At 42.9% G+C, this 27,301-nt stretch overlaps 1 protein-coding gene across 1 annotated transcript in view; it reads right to left on the reverse strand.

The window, feature by feature from the left end:
• The window catches only part of LOC115134834 (SH3 and multiple ankyrin repeat domains protein 2-like), a 174,983-nt gene that overhangs the window by 59,152 nt on the left and 88,530 nt on the right, over positions 1 to 27,301 (reverse strand). The window contains exons 11-13 of the mRNA XM_065022132.1: positions 23,916 to 24,076; positions 21,485 to 21,592; positions 2,008 to 2,089 (exon numbers count right to left, since the gene is read on the reverse strand). Of these exons, the coding sequence (XP_064878204.1) occupies positions 2,008 to 2,089; positions 21,485 to 21,592; positions 23,916 to 24,076 (351 nt within the window). The remainder of the gene's footprint in view (positions 1 to 2,007; positions 2,090 to 21,484; positions 21,593 to 23,915; positions 24,077 to 27,301) is intronic.

Raw genomic sequence — 27,301 nt, forward strand, 5'->3', positions numbered from 1 at the left:
GTGGCGTGGCGAGAATCTGTCTCCTCACCACGCGCTCTCACCACTGGTGTCCCCCAGGGCTCTGTTCTAGGCCCTCTCCTATTCTCGCTATACACCAAGTCACTTGGCTCTGTCATAACCTCACATGGTCTCTCCTATCATTGCTATGCAGACGACACACAATTAATCTTCTCCTTTCCCCCTTCTGATGACCAGGTGGCGAATCGCATCTCTGCATGTCTGGCAGACATATCAGTGTGGATGACGGATCACCACCTCAAGCTGAACCTCGGCAAGACGGAGCTGCTCTTCCTCCCGGGGAAGGACTGCCCGTTCCATGATCTCGCCATCACGGTTGACAACTCCATTGTGTCCTCCTCCCAGAGCGCTAAGAACCTTGGCGTGATCCTGGACAACACCCTGTCGTTCTCAACTAACATCAAGGCGGTGGCCCGTTCCTGTAGGTTCATGCTCTACAACATCCGCAGAGTACGACCCTGCCTCACACAGGAAGCGGCGCAGGTCCTAATCCAGGCACTTGTCATCTCCGTCTGGATTACTGCAACTCGCTGTTGGCTGGGCTCCCTGCCTGTGCCATTAAACCCCTACAACTCATCCAGAACGCCGCAGCCCGTCTGGTGTTCAACCTTCCCAAGTTCTCTCACGTCACCCCGCTCCTCCGCTCTCTCCACTGGCTTCCAGTTGAAGCTCGCATCCGCTACAAGACCATGGTGCTTGCCTACGGAGCTGTGAGGGGAACGGCACCTCAGTACCTCCAGGCTCTGATCAGGCCCTACACCCAAACAAGGGCACTGCGTTCATCCACCTCTGGCCTGCTCGCCTCCCTACCACTGAGGAAGTACAGTTCCCGCTCAGCCCAGTCAAAACTGTTCGCTGCTCTGGCCCCCCAATGGTGGAACAAACTCCCTCACGACGCCAGGACAGCGGAGTCAATCACCACCTTCCGGAGACACCTGAAACCCCACCTCTTTAAGGAATACCTAGGATAGGATAAAGTAATCCTTCTCACCCCCCTTAAAAGATTTAGATGCACTATTGAAAGTGGCTGTTCCACTGGATGTCATAAGGTGAATGCACCAATTTGTAAGTCGCTCTGGATAAGAGCGTCTGCTAAATGACTTAAATGTAAATGTAAATGTAAACAAAGCACTTTCTTCTGAAACTCGTCCGTCTATTCTTGTTCTGAGAAATGAAGGCTATTCCATGTGAGAAATTGCCAAGAAACTGAAGATCTCGTACAACACTGTGTACTACTCCCTTCACAGAACAGCGCAAACTGGCTCTAACCAGAATAGAAAGAGGAGTGGCAGGCCCTGGTGCACAACTGAACAAGTACATTAGAGTGTCTGATTTGAAAAACAGACGCCTCACAAGTCCTCAACTGGCATCTTCGTTAAATAGTACCCGCAAAACACCAGTCTCAACGTCAACAGTGAAGAGGCGACTCCGAGATGCTGACCATCTAGGCAGAGTTGCAAAGAAAAAGTCATATCTCAGACTGGCTAATAAAAATTAAATATTAAGATATTAAGATTGACCGTATGGTACGTAAAGTGCCCATCAAGCCAATCCAACTTGTGGGAGGTGCTTCAGGAAGCATGGGGTGAAATCTCTTCAGATTACCTCAACAAATTGACAACTAGAACGCCAAAGGTCTGCAAGGCTGTAATTGCTGCAAATGGAGGATTCTTTGACGAAGGCAAAGTTTGAAGAATGCAATTATTTTTCAATCATTATTTATAACCTTGTCAACGTCTTGACTACATTTCCGTTTCATTTTGCAACTCATTTCATGTATGTTTTCATGGAAAACAAGGACATTTGTAAGTGACCCCAAACTTTTGAACGGTAGTGTATGTACAAACTGTATCTAAAACGTGTCATATATCGTAGCAGATCAGGTCATTTAACACACTGTATAATACTATGATTTCACCATAATTCTTTTGAACATCCCCTTGAATAGGCTTTTTTTTCTACGGAGGAATGAAAGAAACCAATCCTTACCTTGATGCATCAAAGCTGTCGTAGGACCCCACGGTGTAGTGCCTGAAAAGCTTCCTTCTCTCAGCCCTGTCTGCTCGGGCATCTAAAGACAGAACAATCAGTAAAAAAGGGGGTGACCAATTCATTAAAGGGGTGACCAATACATTAAAGGGGTGACCAATTCATTAAAGGGGTGACCAATTCATTAAAGGGGTGACCAATACATTAAATGGGTGACCAATACATTAAAGGGGTGACCAATTCATTAAAGGGGTGACCAATTCATTAAAGGGGTGACCAATTCATTAAAGGGGTGACCAATACATTAAAGGGGTGACCAATTCATTAAAGGGGTGACCAATACATTAAAGGGGTGACCAATACATTAAAGGGGTGACCAATTCTTTAAAGGGGTGACCAATTCATTAAAGGGGTGACCAATACATTAAAGGGGTGACCAATTTATTAAAGGGGTGACCAATTCATTAAAGGGGTGACCATGACTGTACCCTAAATGGCACCCTATTCCCCATATAGTGCACTGCTTTTGACCCCGGTCCTTAGGGTGCCTTTTGGGACGCATAATATCAATAAACCAATAAAAAATAAACAAAGGCCCTTTAAAAACAGCAAACATTTCGGCTGTTAAATAGCCATCCATTAACCGTTAGCCAATGGCATATTAAATGCATTTATAGGATGTGGAGATGTTGAAGATGTTGTTGAAGACCACAGTGAGCGTTATTCTAGTATTGTTCTGTTCTCCATGTTGATGATATGTGCTGATATCTTGACTGCGTGGGACTCAACACTTTCACTTTCCCCTCCAGCCTACTCACTGGTTGTCATAGTCACTGATTTCTTTTCTAAGCCTCTTTGATAGCAGGGTGAGTTATATGGCTTATATTACATAGCCATATAATGTATGTAGTAGGTAGATGTGTACTCATACAGGGTAGGTCTACTCCAGTCAAGGGCCCTTCTATTTCTCGGTAAACATACATCAAACACCTCAATTCCTTCTGCTTTTTCCATCAAAGTCCACAATTACATTTAATTGACTTATGAGATGTACATTATTTCTTATTAATCACCATGTTTGGTATCGAATTTTAAGTTCAAATTTGAAGACTTGTAGGAAACTGCTAAGCTATTATGTTCTGAGAAGCTGTAGAGTGATAAAGGTGTTATGCCCCTTTTCAGCATGGGTGAAAGCACCCAGCCAGACACAGTACTAATGAAACTCCCTGTCGGTGGTGTCTCTCTGGCTATGTCCCAAATTGCACCCTTTGTAGTTCATGGTGTACAACTGTTGACCAGGGCCCATACACTATTAAAATAGGAAAACTCAAAACACAATCATTGTGTAGTAAAACCATTGAAAAGTAGTACACCTAATCTGAGATCTGGTGTTTGAAGGGTGAATGTAAACCCAATGTAACTCAAGGTATTTCTAAACAGAATGGAAAAACTTTAAAACACCCAAAGTGGTTCTATGATCTGAATAATTGTGTTTTAAGAGAGTGTTACAGCATCAAAACACATACATGTTTTGGCTGTGTCTCTCATTCAATCAAATGGTTTTACATTTCAAATTCATTTATAGCATAAATATTGACTGATGATTTTGATGAAATAAAAAACATAAATACCTTATTGAGATAAGTATTCAGACCTTTTGCTTTGAGATTTGAAATTGAGCTCAGGTGCATCCTGTTTCCATTGATCATCCTTGAGATGTTTCTACAACTTGATTGGAGTCCATCTGTGGTAAATTCAATTGATTGGACATGATTTGGAAAGGCACACACCTGTCTATATAACGACCCACAGTTGACAGTGCATGTCAGAGCAAAAACCAAGGCATGAGGTTGAAGGAATTATCCGTAGAGCTCCGAGACAGAACTGTGTCGAGGAACAGATCTGGGGAAGGGTACCAAAAAATGTCTACAGCATTGAAGGTCCCCAAGAAAACAGTGGTCTCCATCATTCTTAAATGGAAGAAGGTTGGAACCACCAAGACTGTTCCTAGAGCTGGCCGCCTGGCAAACTGAGCAATCAGGGAGAAGGGCCTTGGTCAGGGAGGTGACCAATAACCTGATGGTCACTCTGACAGAGCTTCAGAGTTTCGCTGTTGAGATGGGAGAACCTTACAGAAAGACAACCATCTCTGCAGAACTCCACCAATCAGGCCGTTATAGTAGAGCGGCCAGACGGAAGCCACTCCTCAGTAAAAGGCACATGACAGTCCACTTGGGGTTTGCCAAAAGGCACCTAAATACTCTCAAACCCTGAGAAACAATATTCTCTGGTCTGAAACCAAGATTGAACTCTTTAGCCTGAATGCCAACGTCTGGAGGAAACCTGGCACCATCCCTACGGTGAAGCATGGTGGTGGCAGCATCATGATGTGGGGATGCTTTTCAGCGGTAGGGACTGGGTAACTAGTAAGGATCGAAGGAAAGATGAATGGAGCAAAGTACAGTGAGATCTTCTCCAGAGCGCTCAGGACCTCAGACTGGGGCGAAGGTTCACCTTCCAACAAAACAACTACCCTAAGCAAACAGCCAAGACAATGCAAGTCGGTTAGGACATCTACTTTGTGCATGACACAAGTCATTTTTCCAACAATTGTTTACAGACAGATTATTTCACTTATAATTCACTGTATCATAATTCCAGTGGGTCAGACGTTTACATACACTAAGTTGACTGTGCCTTTAAACAGCTTGGAAAATTCCCGAAAATTATGTCATGGCTTTAGAAGCTTCTGATAGGCTAATTGACATAATTTCAGTCAATTGGAGGTGTACCTGTGGATGTATTTCAAGGCCTACCTTCAAACTCAGTGTCTCTTTACTTGACATCATGGGGAATACAAAAAGAAATCAGACAAGACCTCAGAAAAAAAATTGGAGACCTCCACAAGTCTGGTTCATCCTTGGGAGCAATTTCCAAATGCCTGAAGGTACCACGTTCCTCTGTACAAACAATAGTACGCAAGTATAAACACCATGGGACCACGCAGCCGTCATACCGCTCAGGAAGGAGATGCGTTCTGTCTCCTAGAGATGAATGTACTTTAGTGCGAAAAGTGCAAATCAATCCCAAAACAACAGCAAAGGACCTTGTGAAGATGCTGGAGGAAACAGGTACAAAAGTATCTATATCCATAGTAAAACGAGTCCTATATCGATATAACCTGAAAGGCCGCTCAGCAAGGAAGAAGCCAGTGCTCCAAAGCCGCCATAAAAAAGCCAGACTACGGTTTGCAACTGCACATCATACTTTTTGGAGAAATGTCCTCTGGTCTGATGAAACAAAAATAGAACTCTTTGGCCATAATGACCATCGTTATGTTTGGAGGAAAAAGGGGGAGGCTTGTAAGCGAAGAACACCAACCCAACCATGAAGCATGGGGGTGGCAGCATCATGTTGTGGGGGTGCTTTGTTGCATTAGGGACTGGTGCACTTCACAAAATAGATGGCATCATGAGGTAGGACAATTATCTAGATATATTGAAGCAACATCTCAAGACATCAGTCAGGAAGTTAAATGCTGGTTGCTAATGGATCTCCAAATGGACAATGACCCTAAGCATACTTCCAAAGTTGTGGCAAAATGGCTTAAGGACAAAAAAGTCAAGGTATTGGAGTGGCCATCACAAAGCCCTGACCTCAATCCTATAGAAAATGTGTGGGCAGAATGGAAAAAGCGTGTTCGAGCAAGGAGGCCTACAAACCTGACTCCGTTACACCAGCTCTGTCAGGAGGAATGGGCCAAAATTCACCCAACTTATTGTGGGAAGCTTGTGGAAGGCTACCCGAAATGTTTGACCCAAGTTAAACAATTTAAAGGCAATGCTAGCAAATAATAATTGAGTTTATGTAAACTTCTGACCCACTGGGAATGTGATGAAAGAAATAAAAGCTGAAATAAATAATTTGCCCAACTATTATTCTGACATTTCACATTCTTAAAATAAAGTGGTGATCCTAACTGACCTAAGACAGGGAATTATTACTAAGATTAAATGTCAGAAATGTTGTTTAAATGTATTTGGCTGTATGTAAACTTCCGCCTTCAACTGTATGTAAATGTGATATTTCAGTTTTTTTTTAACATTTGCAAAATGTATCATTATGGGGCATTGTGAGTAGATTGATGAGGGAAAAACATATTTGATCCATTTTAGAGTAAGGCTGTATTGTAACAAAATGTGGAAATGGTCAAGAGGTCTGAAGAATGTCTGAATGCACTAAACCGAATAGCCCTAAAAATCTTGATTGTAACACAATTTATAATCTCACAATGGACCTGGCAACTGTAGCTTATAAGAAGTGCCAAAGTTTACCCTAGGAAACATATTCATTTCCCAGTGTCTTCTCTAAAATGTGAATCAAAATATTGACTGAAAATCATCAGTCAATATTTATGCTATAAACAAATTTGAAATGTAAAACAATTTCATTGAATGAGAGACACAACACAGTCTGCCAAAACATTATTTATGGGTTTTGATGCTGGAACACTCTTTTAAAAACACAATTATTCAGATCAAGGAACCACTTTTTTTCATTCTGTTTAGAAATACATTCAGTTATATTGGATTTACATTCAAACACCCTCCAGACTCCAGATCTCAGATTAGGTGTACTACTTTTTATGGTTTTACAACACAATGATTGTGCTTTGAGTATTTCTATTTTAACAGTGTATTGGCCCTGGTCAAAAGTAGTACCAATCTGTCCCAATACCCTCTCAATCTGGTCAAAAGTAGTACCAATTTTTCCCAATACCCTCTCAATCTGGTCAAAAGTAGTACCAATCTGTCCCAATACCCTCCCAATCTGGTCAAAAGTAGTACCAATCTGTCCCAATACCCTCACAACCTGGTCAAAAGTTGTACCAGGTACCCTCACAACCTGGTCAAAAGTAGTATCAACCTGTCCCAATACCCTCTCAATCTGGTCAAATGTATTATTAAACTGTCCCAAAACCCTGCCAACCATGTGTTTCGATACTCTAGCAAAGTTAAGGTTTAATCTCCTTTAAGGTGGAGGCACTCGTTTAAGTTAACCAAAGAATTTGTACAGTGTAGGGCTCTGGTCAGGCCCTGGCCAAACCTCCAGCACATCTCCCTCTCCCTCCCTCCCTCCCTCCCTCCCTCCCTCCCTCCCTCCCTCTCTCTGCTTGTCTCCAGTAAAAGTAGAGTGCAAACACACCTCCCTCCCTCCCCTCCCCTCCTCAACGCACAGACAGCAGAATAAAAAAAGACTACTTGACCAGTGTGCACTGTGCTGACAGTTGCTGCTGGTGAATACTAAATCACAATACCATGGGAGTACTGTAGCTAGCCTAGCATAGCCTTGCTCAGTCAGTGGCTAGCCTATCCTAGCCAAGCACAGACAGTGGCTAGCCTATCGTAGCCTAGCACAATCAGTGGCTAGCTTGGTAAATCCAAGCTTCAACCTGACTCCTACATTTGAAATGGATAGTGACACAGCTAGGCTAATACTACTATGTGGATCAAATGCAAAACTAGCACCATAGGATAGATTCAACCATTAATAAATTCAACCACTGTACTGATCTGTACTGCATGTGTTATGTCTGATCAGATGTCTGTAACCCTTGAAATACTTCCCCTGAGGAAGATGAATACATACATAGTGAGGAAGGTGAATACATACATAGTGAGGAAGGTGAATACATACATAGTGAGGAAGGTGTATACATACATAGTGAGGAAGGTGAATACATACATAGTGAGGAAGGTGTATACATACATAGTGAGGAAGGTGAATACATACATAGTGAGGAAGGTGAATACATACATAGTGAGGAAGGTGATTACATACATAGTGAGGAAGGTGTATACATACATAGTGAGGAAAGTGAATACATACATAGTGAGGAAGGTGTATACATACATAGTGAGGAAGGTGTATATATACATAGTGAGGAAAGTGAATACATACATAGTGAGGAAGGTGAATACATACATAGTGAGGAAGGTGTATACATACATAGTGAGGAAGGTGTATACATACATAGGGAGGAAGGTGAATACATACATAGTCAGGAAGGTGTATACATACATAGTGAGGAAGGTGTATACATACATAGTGAGGAAGGTGAATACATACATAGGGAGGAAGGTGAATACATACATAGTGAGGAAGGTGTATACATACATAGTGAGGAAGGTGATTACATACATAGTGAGGAAGGTGTATACATACATAGTGAGGAAGGTGAATACATACATAGTGAGGAAGGTGTATACATACATAGTGAGGAAGATGAATACATACATAGGGAGGAAGGTGTATACATACATAGTGAGGAAGGTGTATACATACATAGTGAGGAAGGTGTATACATACATAGTGAGGAAGGTGTATACATACATAGTGAGGAAAGTGAATACATACATAGTGAGGAAGGTGAATACATACATAGTGAGGAAGGTGAATACATACATAGTGAGGAAGGTGTAAACATACATAGTGAGGAAGGTGAATACATACATAGTGAGGAAGGTGAATACATACATAGTGAGGAAGGTGAATACATACATAGTGAGGAAGGTGAATACATACATAGTGAGGAAGGTGTATACATACATAGTGAGGAAGGTAAATACATACATAGTGAGGAAGGTGTATACATACATAGTGAGGAAGGTGAATACATACATAGTGAGGAAGGTGAATACATACATAGTGAGGAAGGTGTATACATACATAGTGAGGAAGGTGTATACATACATAGTGAGGAAGGTGAATACATACATAGTGAGGAAGGTGTATACATACATAGTGAGGAAGGTGAATACATACATAGTGAGGAAGGTGTATACATACATAGTGAGGAAGGTGAATACATACATAGTGAGGAAGGTGTATACATACATAGTGAGGAAGGTGTATACATACATAGTGAGGAAGGTGAATACATACATAGGGAGGAAGGTGAATACATACATAGTGAGGAAGGTGAATACATACATAGTGAGGAAGGTGAATACATACATAGTGAGGAAGGTGAATACATACATAGTGAGGTACATGAATACATACACATACAATAGGCTATACAGTACAGGTTATGAAAAACACAACATTATAATTTACAGTTATGGATTCTTCCACCCCCTTTATATAAGTAACACTACACTCAACCTGAAAATACAATTTACACAATCCACTGTCCGCGTAAATAAACCCACACACACGTCCAACTAAAACACTGATAATAACAAACAGAAATCCATATGTTCCTCTGTTTTCCAGGTGAAACACGTTCTGTTAAAAACACAATACAACCCTGTTTACAACCAGACTACCAGCTAAATATGGTCCTCACTCACTCGCTCACTCGCTCTCACCCCTTTCCCTCCCCAACACTCACACAGTGCTGTACCTCCAAAATGAACCTTCTTCCTGGATTTGGCCGTCTCTTCCATTTGCGCCCTCTTCCCCTCTAATGGAGTGCTTCCCGGAAACGCTCACACCTTCACCTCCAAGTTCCCTTCACAGTCAGAATAACCTCACCTCTCCACCTCTAGTCCTCAGGCTACAAAGCCTTTAAGAAACATCCCAAGAAAGTTTGACCAATCCCAGTATGTGAAGATACATAGGCCATAACCATCCCCGTTGAGATAAAGAGAGCGACTCTATCTGGTAATGAACAAGTCCCACGTAAGCTCTGTTCTTAGTGCACACAGAGAGTGAGAGAGAGAAAAAATCGTACAAAAAGAGAAAAAAATCTTGCCAAGGCCCACTCCTTAGCAACCGGGCTTGTACAGTGTACAGAGAACGTTTCCATGGAAATATATCAATCAGGAATGTACATGAGTGTTGCAGTGAAGGGTTTACGATTCTGGCACAACTGCATGATGTTAGTAACCAAGTAATCTCGCTTAACCAATAACTAAAATCTTGCATAATTTGGTACCAGTTACGTTTACGTAGTCAGTCTATGGGAGATTAGTAACCAAGTAATCTCGCTTAACCAATAACTAAAATCTCGCATAATTTGGTACCAGTTGCGTTTACGTAGTCGGTCTATGGGAGATTAGTAACCAAGCAGCTGCACAGATAGATAGCTACTATCAGACTACAGCATATATTCAGATGGTATTTCAGCAGTTATAACTACATCTGAAATATTGTGTGTGCATTAGCTGTCCCTTCAGGCAAAGGGAAACAGATGTATTGGTGAAAAAGTCGACAGCCAATTGTAGCCCACATCGACGTTGCAATGTCAAATCGTTCTTAATCCATCAATCATAACCCCTTCCCCAAACGGAGTGAATGATCATATCCTTCATAAACTGAATTTGTATAGCAACACCGTTTCCTATAATTGACAAATCCGGTCAAAATGTACTAATCGGGCCATTGTGGCACTGTCCAGTCACTCAGTCCAACACGTAGGTCTTTCAGGATTCACAAATAGATATGAGTATTACCAATATCCTGAATCGGACATTAAAAACATCTTTACCAACACATTTTGAGGGACGGGTAAACACCAAAGCTAGCATTCACCTATATCAAGAGACCTCTCCTGTCACTGCACATTGTTCTAACACTAGCCAAGCCACAGACGAGTGCCTGGAAGCAACACACAAACACATTGGAACACACACATTGGAACACACATGTTGGAACACACGTTGGAACACACACATTGGAACACACGTTGGAGCACACACGTTGGAACACACGTTGGAACACACGTTGGAACACACACATTGGAACACACACGTTGGAACACACGTTGGAACACACATTGGAACACACACGTTGGAACACACGTTGGAATACACACGTTGGAACACACGTTGGAACACACACATTGGAACACACGTTGGAACACACACATTGGAACATACGTTGGAACACACACATTGGAACACACGTTGGAACACACACATTGGAACACACACGTTGAAACACACGTTGGAACACACGTTGGAACACACGTTGGAACACACACATTGGAACACACGTTGAAACACACACATTGGAACACACGTTGAAACACACACATTGGAACACACGTTGGAACACACACGTTGGAACACACGTTGGAACACACGTTGGAACACACACATTGGAACAAACACATTGGAACACACACATTGGAACACACGTTGGAACACACGTTGGAACACACACGTTGGAACACACATTGGAACACACGTTGGAACACACACGTTGGAACACACGTTGGAACACACACATTGGAACACACACATTGGAACACACGTTGAAACACACACATTCGAACACACACATTGGAACACACGTTGAAACACACACATTGGAACACACGTTGAAACACACACATTGGAACACACGTTGGAACACACACGTTGGAACACACACATTGGAACACACGTTGGAACACACACGTTGGAACACACACATTGGAACACACGTTGGAACACACACATTGGAACACACGTTGGAACACACACGTTGGAACACACGTTGGAACACACACATTGGAACACACGTTGAAACACACATTGGAACACATGTTGGAACACACACGTTGGAACACACGTTGGAACACACACATTGGAACACACGTTGGAACACACACGTTGGAACACACGTTGGAACACACGTTGGAACACACACATTGGAACACACGTTGAAACACACATTGGAACACACACATTGGAACACACGTTGAAACACACACATTGGAACACACACATTGGAACACACGTTGGAACACACGTTGGAACACACACATTGGAACACACATTGGAACACACACATTGGAACACACACATTGGAACACACACATTGGAACACACGTTGGAACACACACATTGGAACACACACATTGGAACACACACATTGGAACACACGTTGGAACACACGTTGGAACACACACGTTGGAACACACACATTGGAACACACGTTGAAACACACACATTGGAACACACACATTGGAACACACGTTGGAACACACGTTGGAACACACGTTGGAACACACACATTGGAACACACATTGGAACACACGTTGGAACACACACGTTGGAACACACGTTGGAACACACACATTGGAACACACACATTGGAACACACGTTGAAACACACACATTGGAACACACACACTGGAACACACGTTGGAACACACGTTGGAACACACGTTGGAACACACATTGGAACACACATTGGAACACACACATTGGAACACACACATTGGAACACACACATTGGAACACACGTTGAAACACACACATTGGAACACACACATTGGAACACACGTTGGAACACACACGTTGGAACACACACATTGGAACACACGTTGGAACACACACATTGGAACACACACATTGGAACACACGTTGGAACACACACATTGGAACACACGTTGGAACACACACATTGGAACACACACGTTGAAACACACGTTGGAACACACGTTGGAACACACGTTGGAACACACACATTGGAACACACGTTGAAACACACACATTGGAACACACGTTGAAACACACACATTGGAACACACGTTGGAACACACACGTTGGAACACACGTTGGAACACACGTTGGAACACACACATTGGAACAAACACATTGGAACACACACATTGGAACACACGTTGGAACACACACGTTGGAACACACACATTGGAACACACGTTGGAACACACACATTGGAACATACGTTGGAACACACACATTGGAACACACGTTGGAACACACACATTGGAACACACACGTTGAAACACACGTTGGAACACACGTTGGAACACACGTTGGAACACACACATTGGAACACACGTTGAAACACACACATTGGAACACACGTTGAAACACACACATTGGAACACACGTTGGAACACACACGTTGGAACACACGTTGGAACACACGTTGGAACACACACATTGGAACAAACACATTGGAACACACACATTGGAACACACGTTGGAACACACGTTGGAACACACGTTGGAACACACACGTTGGAACACACATTGGAACACACGTTGGAACACACACGTTGGAACACACGTTGGAACACACGTTGGAACACACACATTGGAACACACACATTGGAACACACGTTGAAACACACACATTGGAACACACACATTGGAACACACGTTGAAACACACACATTGGAACACACGTTGAAACACACACATTGGAACACACGTTGGAACACACACGTTGGAACACACACATTGGAACACACGTTGGAACACACACGTTGGAACACACACATTGGAACACACGTTGAGACACACACATTGGAACACACGTTGGAACACACACGTTGGAACACACGTTGGAACACACACATTGGAACACACGTTGAAACACACATTGGAACACATGTTGGAACACACACGTTGGAACACACGTTGGAACACACACATTGGAACACACGTTGGAACACACACGTTGGAACACACGTTGGAACACACGTTGGAACACACACATTGGAACACACGTTGAAACACACATTGGAACACACACATTGGAACACACGTTGAAACACACACATTGGAACACACACATTGGAACACACGTTGGAACACACGTTGGAACACACGTTGGAACACACACATTGGAACACACACATTGGAACACACACATTGGAACACACACATTGGAACACACACATTGGAACACACGTTGAAACACACACATTGGAACACACACATTGGAACACACACATTGGAACACACGTTGGAACACACGTTGGAAAACACACGTTGGAACACACACATTGGAACACACGTTGAAACACACACATTGGAACACACACATTGGAACACACGTTGGAACACACGTTGGAACACACACATTGGAACACACATTGGAACACACGTTGGAACACACACGTTGGAACACACGTTGGAACACACACATTGGAACACACACATTGGAACACACGTTGAAACACACACATTGGAACACACACACTGGAACACACGTTGGAACACACGTTGGAACACACGTTGGAACACACACATTGGAACACACACACTGGAACACACGTTGGAACACACGTTGGAACACACGTTGGAACACACACATTGGAACACACACATTGGAACACACGTTGAAACACACACATTGGAACACACACATTGGAACACACGTTGAAACACACACATTGGAACACACGTTGGAACACACACATTGGAACACACGTTGGAACACACACGTTGGAACACACACATTGGAACACACGTTGGAACACACACATTGGAACACACGTTGGAACACACACGTTGGAACACACACATTGGAACACACGTTGGAACACACACGTTGGAACACACGTTGGAACACACACATTGGAACACACGTTGAAACACACGTTGGAACACACACATTGGAACACACGTTGGAACACACACATTGGAACACACGTTGGAACACACACGTTGGAACACACACATTGGAACACACGTTGGAACACACACGTTGGAACACACGTTGGAACACACACATTGGAACACACGTTGAAACACACATTGGAACACATGTTGGAACACACACGTTGGAACACACGTTGGAACACACACATTGGAACACACGTTGGAACACACACGTTGGAACACACGTTGGAACACACACGTTGGAACACACACATTGGAACACACGTTGAAACACACATTGGAACACACACATTGGAACACACGTTGAAACACACACATTGGAACACACACATTGGAACACACGTTGGAACACACGTTGGAACACACGTTGGAACACACACATTGGAACACACACATTGGAACACACACATTGGAACACACGTTGAAACACACACATTGGAACACACACATTGGAACACACGTTGGAACACACACATTGGAACACACGTTGGAACACACGTTGGAACACACACGTTGGAACACACACATTGGAACACACGTTGAAACACACACATTGGAACACACACATTGGAACACACGTTGGAACACACGTTGGAACACACACATTGGAACACACATTGGAACACACGTTGGAACACACACGTTGGAACACACGTTGGAACACACGTTGGAACACACACATTGGAACACACACATTGGAACACACGTTGAAACACACACATTGGAACACACACACTGGAACACACGTTGGAACACACGTTGGAACACACGTTGGAACACACACATTGGAACACACACATTGGAACACACGTTGAAACACACACATTGGAACACACACATTGGAACACACGTTGAAACACACACATTGGAACACACGTTGGAACACACACATTGGAACACACACATTGGAACACACACATTGGAACACACGTTGGAACACACACATTGGAACACACGTTGGAACACACACATTGGAACACACACATTGGAACACACGTTGGAACACACACGTTGGAACACACACATTGGAACACACGTTGAAACACACACATTGGAACACATGTTGGAACACACACGTTGGAACACACGTTGGAACACACACGTTGGAACACACGTTGGAACACACACATTGGAACACACGTTGAAACACACGTTGGAACACACACATTGGAACACACGTTGGAACACACACGTTGGAACACACGTTGGAACACACACATTGGAACACACGTTGGAACACACACGTTGGAACACACGTTGGAACACACACATTGGAACACACGTTGGAACACACACATTGGAACACACGTTGAAACACACGTTGGAACACACACATTGGAACACACGTTGAAACACACACATTGGAACACACACATTGGAACACACGTTGGAACACACGTTGGAACACACACATTGGAACACACACATTGGAACACACACATTGGAACACACGTTGGAACACACACATTGGAACACACGTTGAAACACACACATTGGAACACACACATTGGAACACACACATTGGAACACACGTTGGAACACACGTTGGAACACACACGTTGGAACACACACATTGGAACACATGTTGAAACACACACATTGGAACACACACATTGGAACACACACATTGGAACACACGTTGAAACACACACATTGGAACACACACATTGGAACACACGTTGAAACACACACATTGGAACACACACATTGGAACACATGTTGGAACACACACATTGGAACACACGTTGGAACACACACGTTGGAACACACGTTGGAACACACACATTGGAACACACGTTGGAACACACACGTTGGAACACACGTTGAAACACACACATTGGAACACACACATTGGAACACACACATTGGAACACACGTTGAAACACACACATTGGAACACACACATTGGAACACATGTTGGAACACACACATTGGAACACACGTTGGAACACACACGTTGGAACACACGTTGGAACACACACATTGGAACACACACATTGGAACACACACATTGGAACACACGTTGAAACACACACATTGGAACACACGTTGGAACACACACGTTGGAACATACGTTGGAACACACACATTGGAACACACGTTGAAACACACACATTGGAACACACACATTGGAACACACACATTGGAACACACGTTGAAACACACACATTGGAACACACACATTGGAACACATGTTGGAACACACACATTGGAACACACGTTGGAACACACACGTTGGAACACACGTTGGAACACACACATTGGAACACACACATTGGAACACACACATTGGAACACACACATTGGAACACACGTTGAAACACACACATTGGAACACACACATTGGAACACACGTTGGAACACACACGTTGGAACATACGTTGGAACACACACATTGGAACACACACGTTGGAACACACACGTTGGAACACACACGATGAAACACACACATTGGAACACACACACAGACAAGTGTCTGGAACATCCAATGGCATATTTGTGTTCTATCAGAGAGGAGTAACAGGCGGACTGACATTATACTGTCGTCATCATGACTCATAGTGTACTGCCACACACACACAACACTCCCGGCCAATCACAGATGGCTTGCCATCACTTCTCGAGACTGCCTGCTTGTTTAAAACATCCTGCATTCATTTCTATCTACCACCATCCTGCATATGATACAATTCAAAAACGACCAATAACATTGTAATCTTGGCACCCAGAATCAAATCTCATGTGTTGTGCTATTATTTGTCAGAAGGTGGCTAATAACATTGTGATGGTGACAGCGATAACGTTGATTTATTTTTTCAAATGTTACTTTTTATTTTCCATAAAAACACTCTCTAATGTACTTGAATGCAAGGTCTGAGCAACCTCCCCCCAAAATGACAAACAGTGCATTCAGAATGTATTCATACTGTACCTGTTGATTTATTCCACATTTTATTGTGTTACAGCCTGAATTCAAAATGGATTAAATATATATTTTTCTCACCCATCTACACACCAATAACCCATAATGATAAAGTGAAAACATGTTTTAATATTTTTTTTGACATTTATTGAAAATGAAATGGAACTATCAGTCAATACATGTTAGAATCACCTTTGGCAGTGATGACAACTGTGAGTCATTACAGATACGTCTCTAAGAGCTTTGTACACATGGATAGTACAATATTTGCACATTATTATTAAAACAATTCTTCATGGTCTGTCAAGTTGTTGTTGATTGTTGCTACACAGCCATTTTCAAGTGTTGCCATAGATTTTCAAGCTAATTTAAGTGAAAATAGTAATTAGGCCACTAAGGAACATTCAATGTCATCTTGGTAAGCAACTCTGGTGTATATTTGGCCTTGTGTTTTAGGTTAATGTCCTGCTGAAAGGTGAATTAGTCTCACATTGGCTGTTGGAACCGGGTGTCCTCTAAGATTTTACCTATTCTAAGCTCTATTCCATCTATTTTAATCCTAAACCCCCCCTACTCCTTGCAGATTACAAGCATACCCATAACATGATGCAGCTACCACCATGCTTGAAAATATGAAGACTGGTACACCGTCGATTATGTGGGATTTACCCCAAATATAACACTTTGTATTCAGGTCATAAAGTTAATTTCTTTGCCACATTATTTGCAGTTTTACTTTAGTGCCTTATTGCAAACAGGATGCATGTTTTGCAATATTTTTCTTCTGTACAGGCTTCCTTCTTTTCACTCTGTCATGTACGTTTGTATTGTGGAGTAACTGCAATGTTGTTGATCCTCAGTTTTCTCCTATCACAGCCATTAAACTCTGTAACTGTTTTAAATTCACCATTGGCCTCGTGATGAAATCACTGAGCAGTTTCCTTACTCGCCGGGAACTAAATTAGGCAGGACGCCTGCATCTTTGTCGTGACTGGGTGTATTGATACACCATCCAAAGTGTAATTAATAACTTCACCATGCTCAAAGGAATATTAAATGTCTGCTTTTTAATATTTTACCCATCTACCAATAGGTGCCCTTCTTTGCGAGGCATTGGAAAACCTCCCTGGTCTTTGTGGTTGAATCTGTGTTTGAAATTCACTGCTCGACTGAGGGAACTTATTGTATAGATAGTTGTATATGTGTGGTACAGAGATGAGGGAGTTGTTCATAAATCATGTTAAACACTATTATTGTACACAGAGTGAGTCAATGCAACTTATTATGTGAGTTGTTTAGCAAATATTTACCCCTGAACTTATTTAAGCTTGCCATAACAAAGGGGTTGATTACTTATTGACTCGACATTTCAGCTTCTAATTTTTTATTAATTTGTAAAAAGGTATAAAAACATAATTCTACTTTAACATTATGCAGTATAGTGTGTAGGCGGGTGACACAACATCTCAATTAAATCTATTGCAATTCAGGCTGTAACACAACAAAATGTGGAACAAGTCAAGTGGTGTGTTTACTTTCTGAAAGCATTGTACGAGACCTTCAGTTTCTTGGCAATTTCTCACATGGAATAGCCTTCATTTCTCAGAACAAGAATAGACTGACGAGTTTCAGAAGAATGTGCTTTGTTTCTGGCCATTTTGAGCCTGTAATCGAACCCATAAATGCTGATGCTCCAGATACTCAACTAGTCTAAAGAAGAACAGTTTTAATGCATCTTTAATCAGGACAACAGTTTTCAGCTGTGCTAACATACAGTAATTGCAAAAGGGCTTTCTAATGATCAATTAATCTTTTAAAATTATAAACTTGGATTAGCTAACACAATGTGCCATTGGAACACAGGCGTGGTGGTTGCTGATAATGGGCCTCTGTAAGCCTATGTAGACATTCCTTTAAAAATCAGCCGTTTCCAGCTACAATAGTAATTTACAACATTAACAATGTCTACACTGTATTTCTGCTCAATTTGAAGTTATTTTAATGGACAAAAATGTGCTTTTCTTTTCAGGGAAATTTCTAAGTGACCCCAAACTTTAGAATGGTAGTATATATACATTTTTTACAACGAGTATGAGAGAAAATTTTCTGTTTTAGAGCTCAGAGATTCTTGAAAGACAGGAAATTCTCTGCTTTTTGTCCGCAAATATTTGTCTTAATACTGATCAAATGTGTAATATATATTTTGATAGACCAAAGTATCAGCTATCACACCATGTAAAAAAAAAAAAAAGTTAAAAAAAAATTATTCATAAAATGCAACCTATTGGATTTATGTCAACTCCGTCAGACACAATAAAAGACACTTCATTTTTTATTATTATATTGTCCAACAAGTGTTTAAAGGCCTTGATTATTTAATTCTAACATTAGATTATTCAAATATGTAATACAAATCTCCAACTTGTTTTTGTTTTAAAGCACTGTTAAATGCTCCAAGGCTAATTGTATTAGCATTTTGGCATGTTTTTCTAGATTTAGATCATAAAACAAGATTTATAAAGCAAATATTCCCCCTTCGATCTAGCACAGCAAATACTTCAATTGTTTAAGTATCCATGCAGAACAGTGATTCAAATATTTTGTCAGAATCTTGACAAAAAAAATATTGACTCAAATCAGTGACAAAGTATATTCATTTAAAATGGGGATCCTTTGCTCTGGACAAGGGCATTTCCAGGCATAGAGTCGACATGTAAATTAATAATATTTCAAGCATTTTAAAAATTCCCCAAAACAAATAATTCCCCAAATGTACATTTTAAAACTCGTGGGCACCCTTTGCGGGGGCTGTGGGGGTGTGTGCTATGCCAGTGTGTGTTAGGATTACATGGAGCATTATGAATGACACAAGCTGGCTACATACAGTATAAATGGAATGCAGGTGACCTTTCAGATAGATAATGAGGCTGATATACAATTAATGAATCACATCAATTGCTTCAATTTTGGCTTATAAGTGCGCCATAGAGTATATCTTTAAAAATAATACACCTGCCACTTGTTATTAAGTGTTTCAATTGCTGGGTTATTATAATTACATCATTACATCTGTGCAGCCAGAACATGCAAAGTGGTGTGCTTTTAACTCAAGAGATACCCTCGTCCCCTCTGGCCTGAGCAGAGCTACTGAATTCAGCTACTGAACACTGTTACTGAACACTGCTACTGAACACTGTTACTGAACACAGCAACTGAACACTGTTACTGAACACTGCTACTGAACACTGCTACTGAACACTGTTACTGAACACTGTTACTGAACACAGCTACTGAACACTGCTACTGAACACTGCTACTGAACACTGGCTGTACTGATGTGGAAAGCATTTATTTGGACCAAAATAACTTTAAACAGAAGGTTGCCCCCAGTACACACACACACACACACACACACATACACACACACACACATAGAGAAGTATACAGTACACAAGTACACACACACCGACACACACACACACACCGACAAACACACACACACACACACACTTTCCCTCTAAATACAAAGGAAGAAAGCAGTTCAGCAGCAGACATTTTGAATAAATACTACAGTACTACAGCTGATTAACCACTACAGTACTACAGCTGTCAGTCACGCCACTTTGTGCAATACAATGCATTGTAGTCTAGTGCAGAACTGTGAAGTCTCTGGTTTCAGCCCCTCTCTCTACTTTACACATCCTAATCCACCAGGATGCCATACTAGGAGAGGTTAGTGAACCAAGGGTGACACAGGTCAGGTTACACATCTTTACATGGATGTACCTTGTGGCTTAACCTTTTACCAACCGAATGTATAGAATCAATGCATACACTGTGTTGTGAAGGATGCGTGTGTATGCTGGGTACTGTGTCCTTGCTGCTGAGTATTAATTGCCTTAACAGCCTGCCATGGCCAGAAGGGACTTCTCATATTCAGAGGGTTATCAGAGCATGAGAGAGCTAGGGCCGAGACCGAGCACAAGATTCTCTCACAAGAATCAGAATCAGGAACTGTATTATCCAATGGTTGGTGTTTGAATACACAGCTCTAACGTTTTATGTAAAGACCAATTTTGACAAAGGCCAAGGAGATTTAGAAGTGATTTTGAACAGTGAGGTGATTATTGGGACTAACAACGTTTCTCTCTCTCTCTGTCTCTCTCTCTCTCTCAGAACTTACATGGTCTTTCCTCTTGGTTAGGGGTCTCCTCCACACACTCTGCTGGGAACCATCCCACGTTACCCCTGGCACTGCCCTCCCAGAAACCACCCTCACCTATGGAGAGCACTGAGAGGAGGGAGAGGGAGAGAGAGAGATAGAGAGAGAGAGGGGAGGAGGGAAGGAGAGAGAGAGGGAGAGACAGAGGGGTGAGAGAGAGAGAGGGGAGAGAGAGAGAGAGAGAGAGAGAGAGAGAGAGAGAGAGAGAGAGAGAGAGAAGAAAAATGGACCGTGTAAGACAAAGAGAGACAGTAGTATGTAAGGGAATAATTACTCCTGTACTTTTCCATGCAGACTGACTGTATAAATCATTATGGACCTAAAAAGACCCTAGTTCCACTCCAGTAGTTTCTGTGGTCTCTTCAGCTCCATTCCAGTACCGTGCCTGTGGTCTCTTCAGTTCCACTCCAGTAGTTTCTGTGGTCTCTTCAGCTCCATTCCAGTACCGTGTCTGTGGTCTCTTCAGTTCCACTCCAGTAGTTTCTGTGGTCTCTTCAGCTCCATTCCAATACCGTGTCTGTGGTCTCTTCAGCTCCACTCCAGTACCGTGCCTGTGGTCTCTTCAGCTCCACTCCAGTATTGTGCCTGTGGTCTCTTCAGCTCCACTCCAATAGTGTCTGTGGTCTCTTCAGCTCCACTCCAGTAGTGTCTGTGGTCTCTTCAGCTCCACTCCAGTACTGTGATCTGTTCAGCTCCACTCCAGTACTGTGGTCTCTTCAGCTCCACTCCAGTACTGTGATCTCTTCAGCTCCACTCCAGTACTGTGATCTCTTCAGCTCCACTCCAGTACTGTGGTCTCTTCAGCTCCACTCCAGGACTGTGGTCTCTTCAGCTCCACTCCAGTACTGTGGTCTCTTCAGCTCCACTCCAGTACTGTGATCTCTTCAGCTCCACTCCAGTACTGTGATCTCTTCAGCTCCACTCCAGTACTGTGGTCTCTTCAGCTCCACTCCAGTACTGTGGTCTCTTCAGCTCCACTTCAGCTTACACAACATAAGAGCTAGATAGGTAAATACTATGTAACCTTAGAAAAGGCCCAATTTAATTTTAAAACTGAAAGTACTGAGGAAAAACACATCTGTAAAATATATAGCCATTTTCCTAAGAAATATAGCTACTACTCAAGATAGAAATAACCAGAGTAAATAAACTGCACTGCAGTCGTTTGAATACAAATGTTGCTTATTACAGCTCACTCATTAGGAAAACACATAATGTCCTAGCAGACTGCTTCACTTCTGAATAACATCCCTCTGAGTGGCTACAAAAGCTGTTCCCTCTAATATATATTCCCTCCAACATCCCTCTGAGTGGCTACAAAGACTGTTCCCTCTAATATATCTTCCCTCCAACATCCCTCTGAGTGGCTACAAAGACTGTTCCCTCTAATATCTCTTCCCTCCAACATCCTCTCTGAGTTCACTCTAATATATCTTCCCTCCAACATCCCTCTGAGTGGCTACAAAGACTGTTCCCTCTAATATCTCTTCCCTCCAACATCCCTCTGAGTGGCTACAAAGACTGTTCCCTCTAATATCTCTTCCCTCCAACATCCCTCTGAGTGGCTACACAGACTGTTCCCTCTAATATCTCTTCCCTCCAGAGCTTGGAGTGGAATTAAAAAGTCTCTAGTACTCATTTAAATGGCAATATCAAATCAAATCAAATCAAATTGTATTTGTTACTTGCTTCATAAATAACCAAATCAAATTGTATTTGTCACATGTGCCGAATACAACAGGTAGAAAGGTAGACCTTACCGTGAAATGCTTACTTACCAACAATGCAGTTCAAGAAATAGAGTTTAAAAAAATGATTTACTAAATAACTAAAGTAAAAAATAAAACAAGAATAACACAATAAAATAATAATAACGAGGCTACAGGGGGTACCGAGTCAATGTGTGGGGTAGTTTGAGGTAATTTGTACATGTAGGTAGGGGTAAAGTTATTATGCATAGATAATAAACAGAGAGTAGCAGCATTGTAAAAACATAAATACTCCGGGTGGCCATTTGATTAATTGTTCAGCAGTCTTATGGCTTGGGGATAGAAGCTGTTAAGGAGCCTTTTGGACCTAGACTTGGCACTCCGGTACCGCTTGCCGTGCGGTATCAGAGAGACCTGGGTGACTGGAGTCGTTGACAATTTTTGGGGTCTTACTCTGACAGGTGTAGACTAACAGTGAAATGCTTACATATGGGCCCTTCCCAACAATGCAGGGAGAAACATTATAGAGAGATAATAACATGAGGAATAAATACACAATGAGTAACGATGTTCATATTTCAGAGCAAATATAGAGGGGTACTTAAGCAGTAGAACATGTGACCCAATTCAAGCACTGCTTCCCTCTGGAAAAAAAAACTAAGAGTGGTGGGCGGGATGTTCACCTTTGACCCTGTCGTTCTGGTACAGGGTGATCTCCCCTTCGGCCTGTGGCTGGTAGGACTTAGTCACCACAAAGTGCTTCCCTGCCACAGCACTGTACAGCTTACACTGGGGCCCCTGGCGGTCTGTGCCACCAGTGAACTCTTCCCGACCCTTGTGTGGGCTGGAGGGACAGAGGAGAGGAGAGGAACAGAGAGTGGTGTAAGATGTAGGTTAGTCTGTAGTCACAAAAATATACTGATGACTTCCTGTGGTCACACACACTGGTCCATTAAAAGGAACACAGTCTTTTGACACAAGGCACACTTTTGCAGCCTGTGACTCCCTGAAACATTGTACTGTGTGTTTAGAGGGGATATTCAGGACAAACAGGGAAGAGATATGGAACAAACATCTTTTCAGACAACATCTAAATGGTATGGTTCTCAGATGGGTATGTACCGTACTCAGTGAGCCACACACACAGTAGCAGAGGCATGAACCACTGACACAGAATGAAAGAAAGGCTGTGCAATGGCCCCCTCTGTTGGACTGCTGTAAAACTGCCGCTCTACAATATGAGGTCATATCTGGAACTGAACACTTCCATAATAATGAGCATGATCAACCCTGTGCTGATCTTCAACACAATGTTTATATGTTCCATTTCACACTCAAAGGTCTGACATCCAATAGCAGGGATACGTGAAATATGTAGCAATCGTGACACAGGAACAAATATATATTTATTAAAAAACATTTACCAATACTGCATAAATGTTTCTAAATCCAGAACACCATCACTTATTACGTTATTGGAAAGTGCTTGTACAGTTCAATTACTATGAGGGTCCACTGGTATAAGGGTACAATCCTTTATAGTGAAGCCTGAGGCAGTGACAAATCTCTCCTCTGTTGGTACAACACACATGCTCCTTCTAGCTAATTAAAGCAGTGAACTCTCTCTGTCCAATGGTTGTGCGAAGTAGCTACATGGTGTGTGTCCCTCCACAGGGGCTTTATTCCCGGCCCTGGCTGTGGTCCAGACCTACTCTCTACGCACAACACAACAAGAACAACAGGGAAACTAATTATCCTCAAGCTCTTTACCTCTCTCTGATTTATAGAGAGACATGACACAGGGGAAGAGGGCGTAGATGGAATCATTAGAATGGCTTCTGCACTACAATGAGAAGTTAAGGGCCCCAATTTACGATGATCTTGTCTATTTTGCACAAGAGCCCTGCACAGCAAGACTATTTTTCACACAAGCATAATGTGTGGACTTAAAGTGCTTAGACTTAAAATTCCTTCAATGTCACTCTGAGGAACAAAGTGTACTAGAACAAGGTTTATACCGACAATAACAACACATTTTGAAGCTCCCCAGATGACATGGGGTACTCAGATTGAGATGGTGGCGATGGTATACTGTACACATCTCTCACACAACCAAGGCAACAGCAGCAGCCCAGCGACAACCTGGTGAGTTCACTTCCTGTGATCGGCCCAGGGATGAGCGCTGAGCCTCCTCCCCCAGCCCAGGTACACAGTGTGACTGTGACTAGGTCATGACAGCAAGTCAAATTCCATGTGACTGTTTAGTCACGGTAATATCCTTTTATGCACATGCTTTGGTAGTGCCCAATTTACTAGAGGCGAAAGAAACACACACCTATTTAGGCAAGGTGCTGGCTAGTGGAGTGGAACACTTAAAACATTTAAGAAAAGACGGAACACTCTAGGAGTTCAGATGCTAAAATTGTATGTCCAATGGTTCGACAGTGAAGCTGTCTTCATCAGGGTATAGTGCCCAATTTGCTAACTACCATCAGGTCCTGATGGCCTGGTACTCAGGGTTCTATGGTCCCTCCATCAGGTCCTGATGGCCTGGAACTCAGGGCTCTATGGTCCCTCCATCAGGTCCTGATGGCCTGGTACTCAGGGTTCTATGGTCCCTCCATCAGGTCCTAATGGTCTGGTACTCAGGGCTCTATAGTCCCTCCATCAGATCCTGATGGCCTGGTACTCAGGGTTCTATGGTCCCTCCATCAGGTCCTAATGGCCTGGTACTCAGGGCTCTATTGTCCCTCCACCAAATCAAATCAAATCAAATGTATTTATATAGCCCTTCGTACATCAGCTGATATCTCAAAGTGCTGTACAGAAACCCAGCCTAAAACCCCAAACAGCAAGCAATGCAGGTGTAAAAGCACGGTGGCTAGGAAAAACTCCCTAGAAAGGCCAAAACCTAGGAAGAAACCTAGAGAGGAACCAGGCTATGTGGGGTGGCCAGTCCTCTTCTGGCTGTGCCGGGTAGAGATTATAACAGAACATGGCCAAGATGTTCAAATGTTCATAAATGACCAGCATGGTCGAATAATAATAAGGCAGAACAGTTGAAACTGGAGCAGCAGCACAGTCAGGTGGACTGGGGACAGCAAGGAGTCATCATGTCAGGTAGTCCTGGGGCACGGTCCTAGGGCTCAGGTCCTCCGAGAGAGAGAAAGAAAGAGAGAATTAGAGAGAGCATATGTGGGGTGGCCAGTCCTCTTCTGGCTGTGCCGGGTGGAGGTCCTAATGGTCTGGTACTCAGGGCTCTATTGTCCCTCCACCAGGTCCTAATGGTCTGGTACTCAGGGCTCTAACTACCATCAGGTCCTAATGGTCTGGTACTCAGGGCTCTATTGTCCCTCCACCAGGTCCTAATGGTCTGGTACTCAGGGCTCTATTGTCCCTCCACCAGGTCCTAATGGTCTGGTACTCAGGGCTCTAACTACCATCAGGTCCTAATGGTCTGGTACTCAGGGCTCTATTGTCCCTCCACCAGGTCCTAATGGTCTGGTACTCAGGGCTCTATTGTCCCTCCACCAGGTCCTAATGGTCTGGTACTCAGGGCTCTATTGTCCCTCCACCAGGTCCTAATGGTCTGGTACTCAGGGCTCTATTGTCCCTCCACCAGGTCCTAATGGTCTGGTACTCAGGGCTCTATTGTCCCTCCACCAGGTCCTAATGGTCTGGTACTCAGGGCTCTAACTACCATCAGGTCCTAATGGTCTGGTACTCAGGGCTCTATTGTCCCTCCACCAGGTCCTAATGGTCTGGTACTCAGGGCTCTATTGTCCCCCTCCACCAGGTCCACCAGGTCCTAATGGTCTGGTACCCTCCAGGGCTCTATTGTCCCTCCACCAGGTCCTAATGGTCTGGTACTCAGGGCTCTAACTACCATCAGGTCCTAATGGTCTGGTACTCAGGGCTCTATTGTCCCTCCACCAGGTCCTAATGGTCTGGTACTCAGGGCTCTAACTACCATCAGGTCCTAATGGTCTGGTACTCAGGGCTCTATTGTCCATCCACCAGGTCCTAATGGTCTGGTACTCAGGGCTCTATTGTCCCTCCACCAGGTCCT

The sequence above is a fragment of the Oncorhynchus nerka genome, linkage group LG9a, assembly GCF_034236695.1.
Source record: "Oncorhynchus nerka isolate Pitt River linkage group LG9a, Oner_Uvic_2.0, whole genome shotgun sequence".
Lineage (NCBI taxonomy): Eukaryota > Metazoa > Chordata > Actinopteri > Salmoniformes > Salmonidae > Oncorhynchus > Oncorhynchus nerka.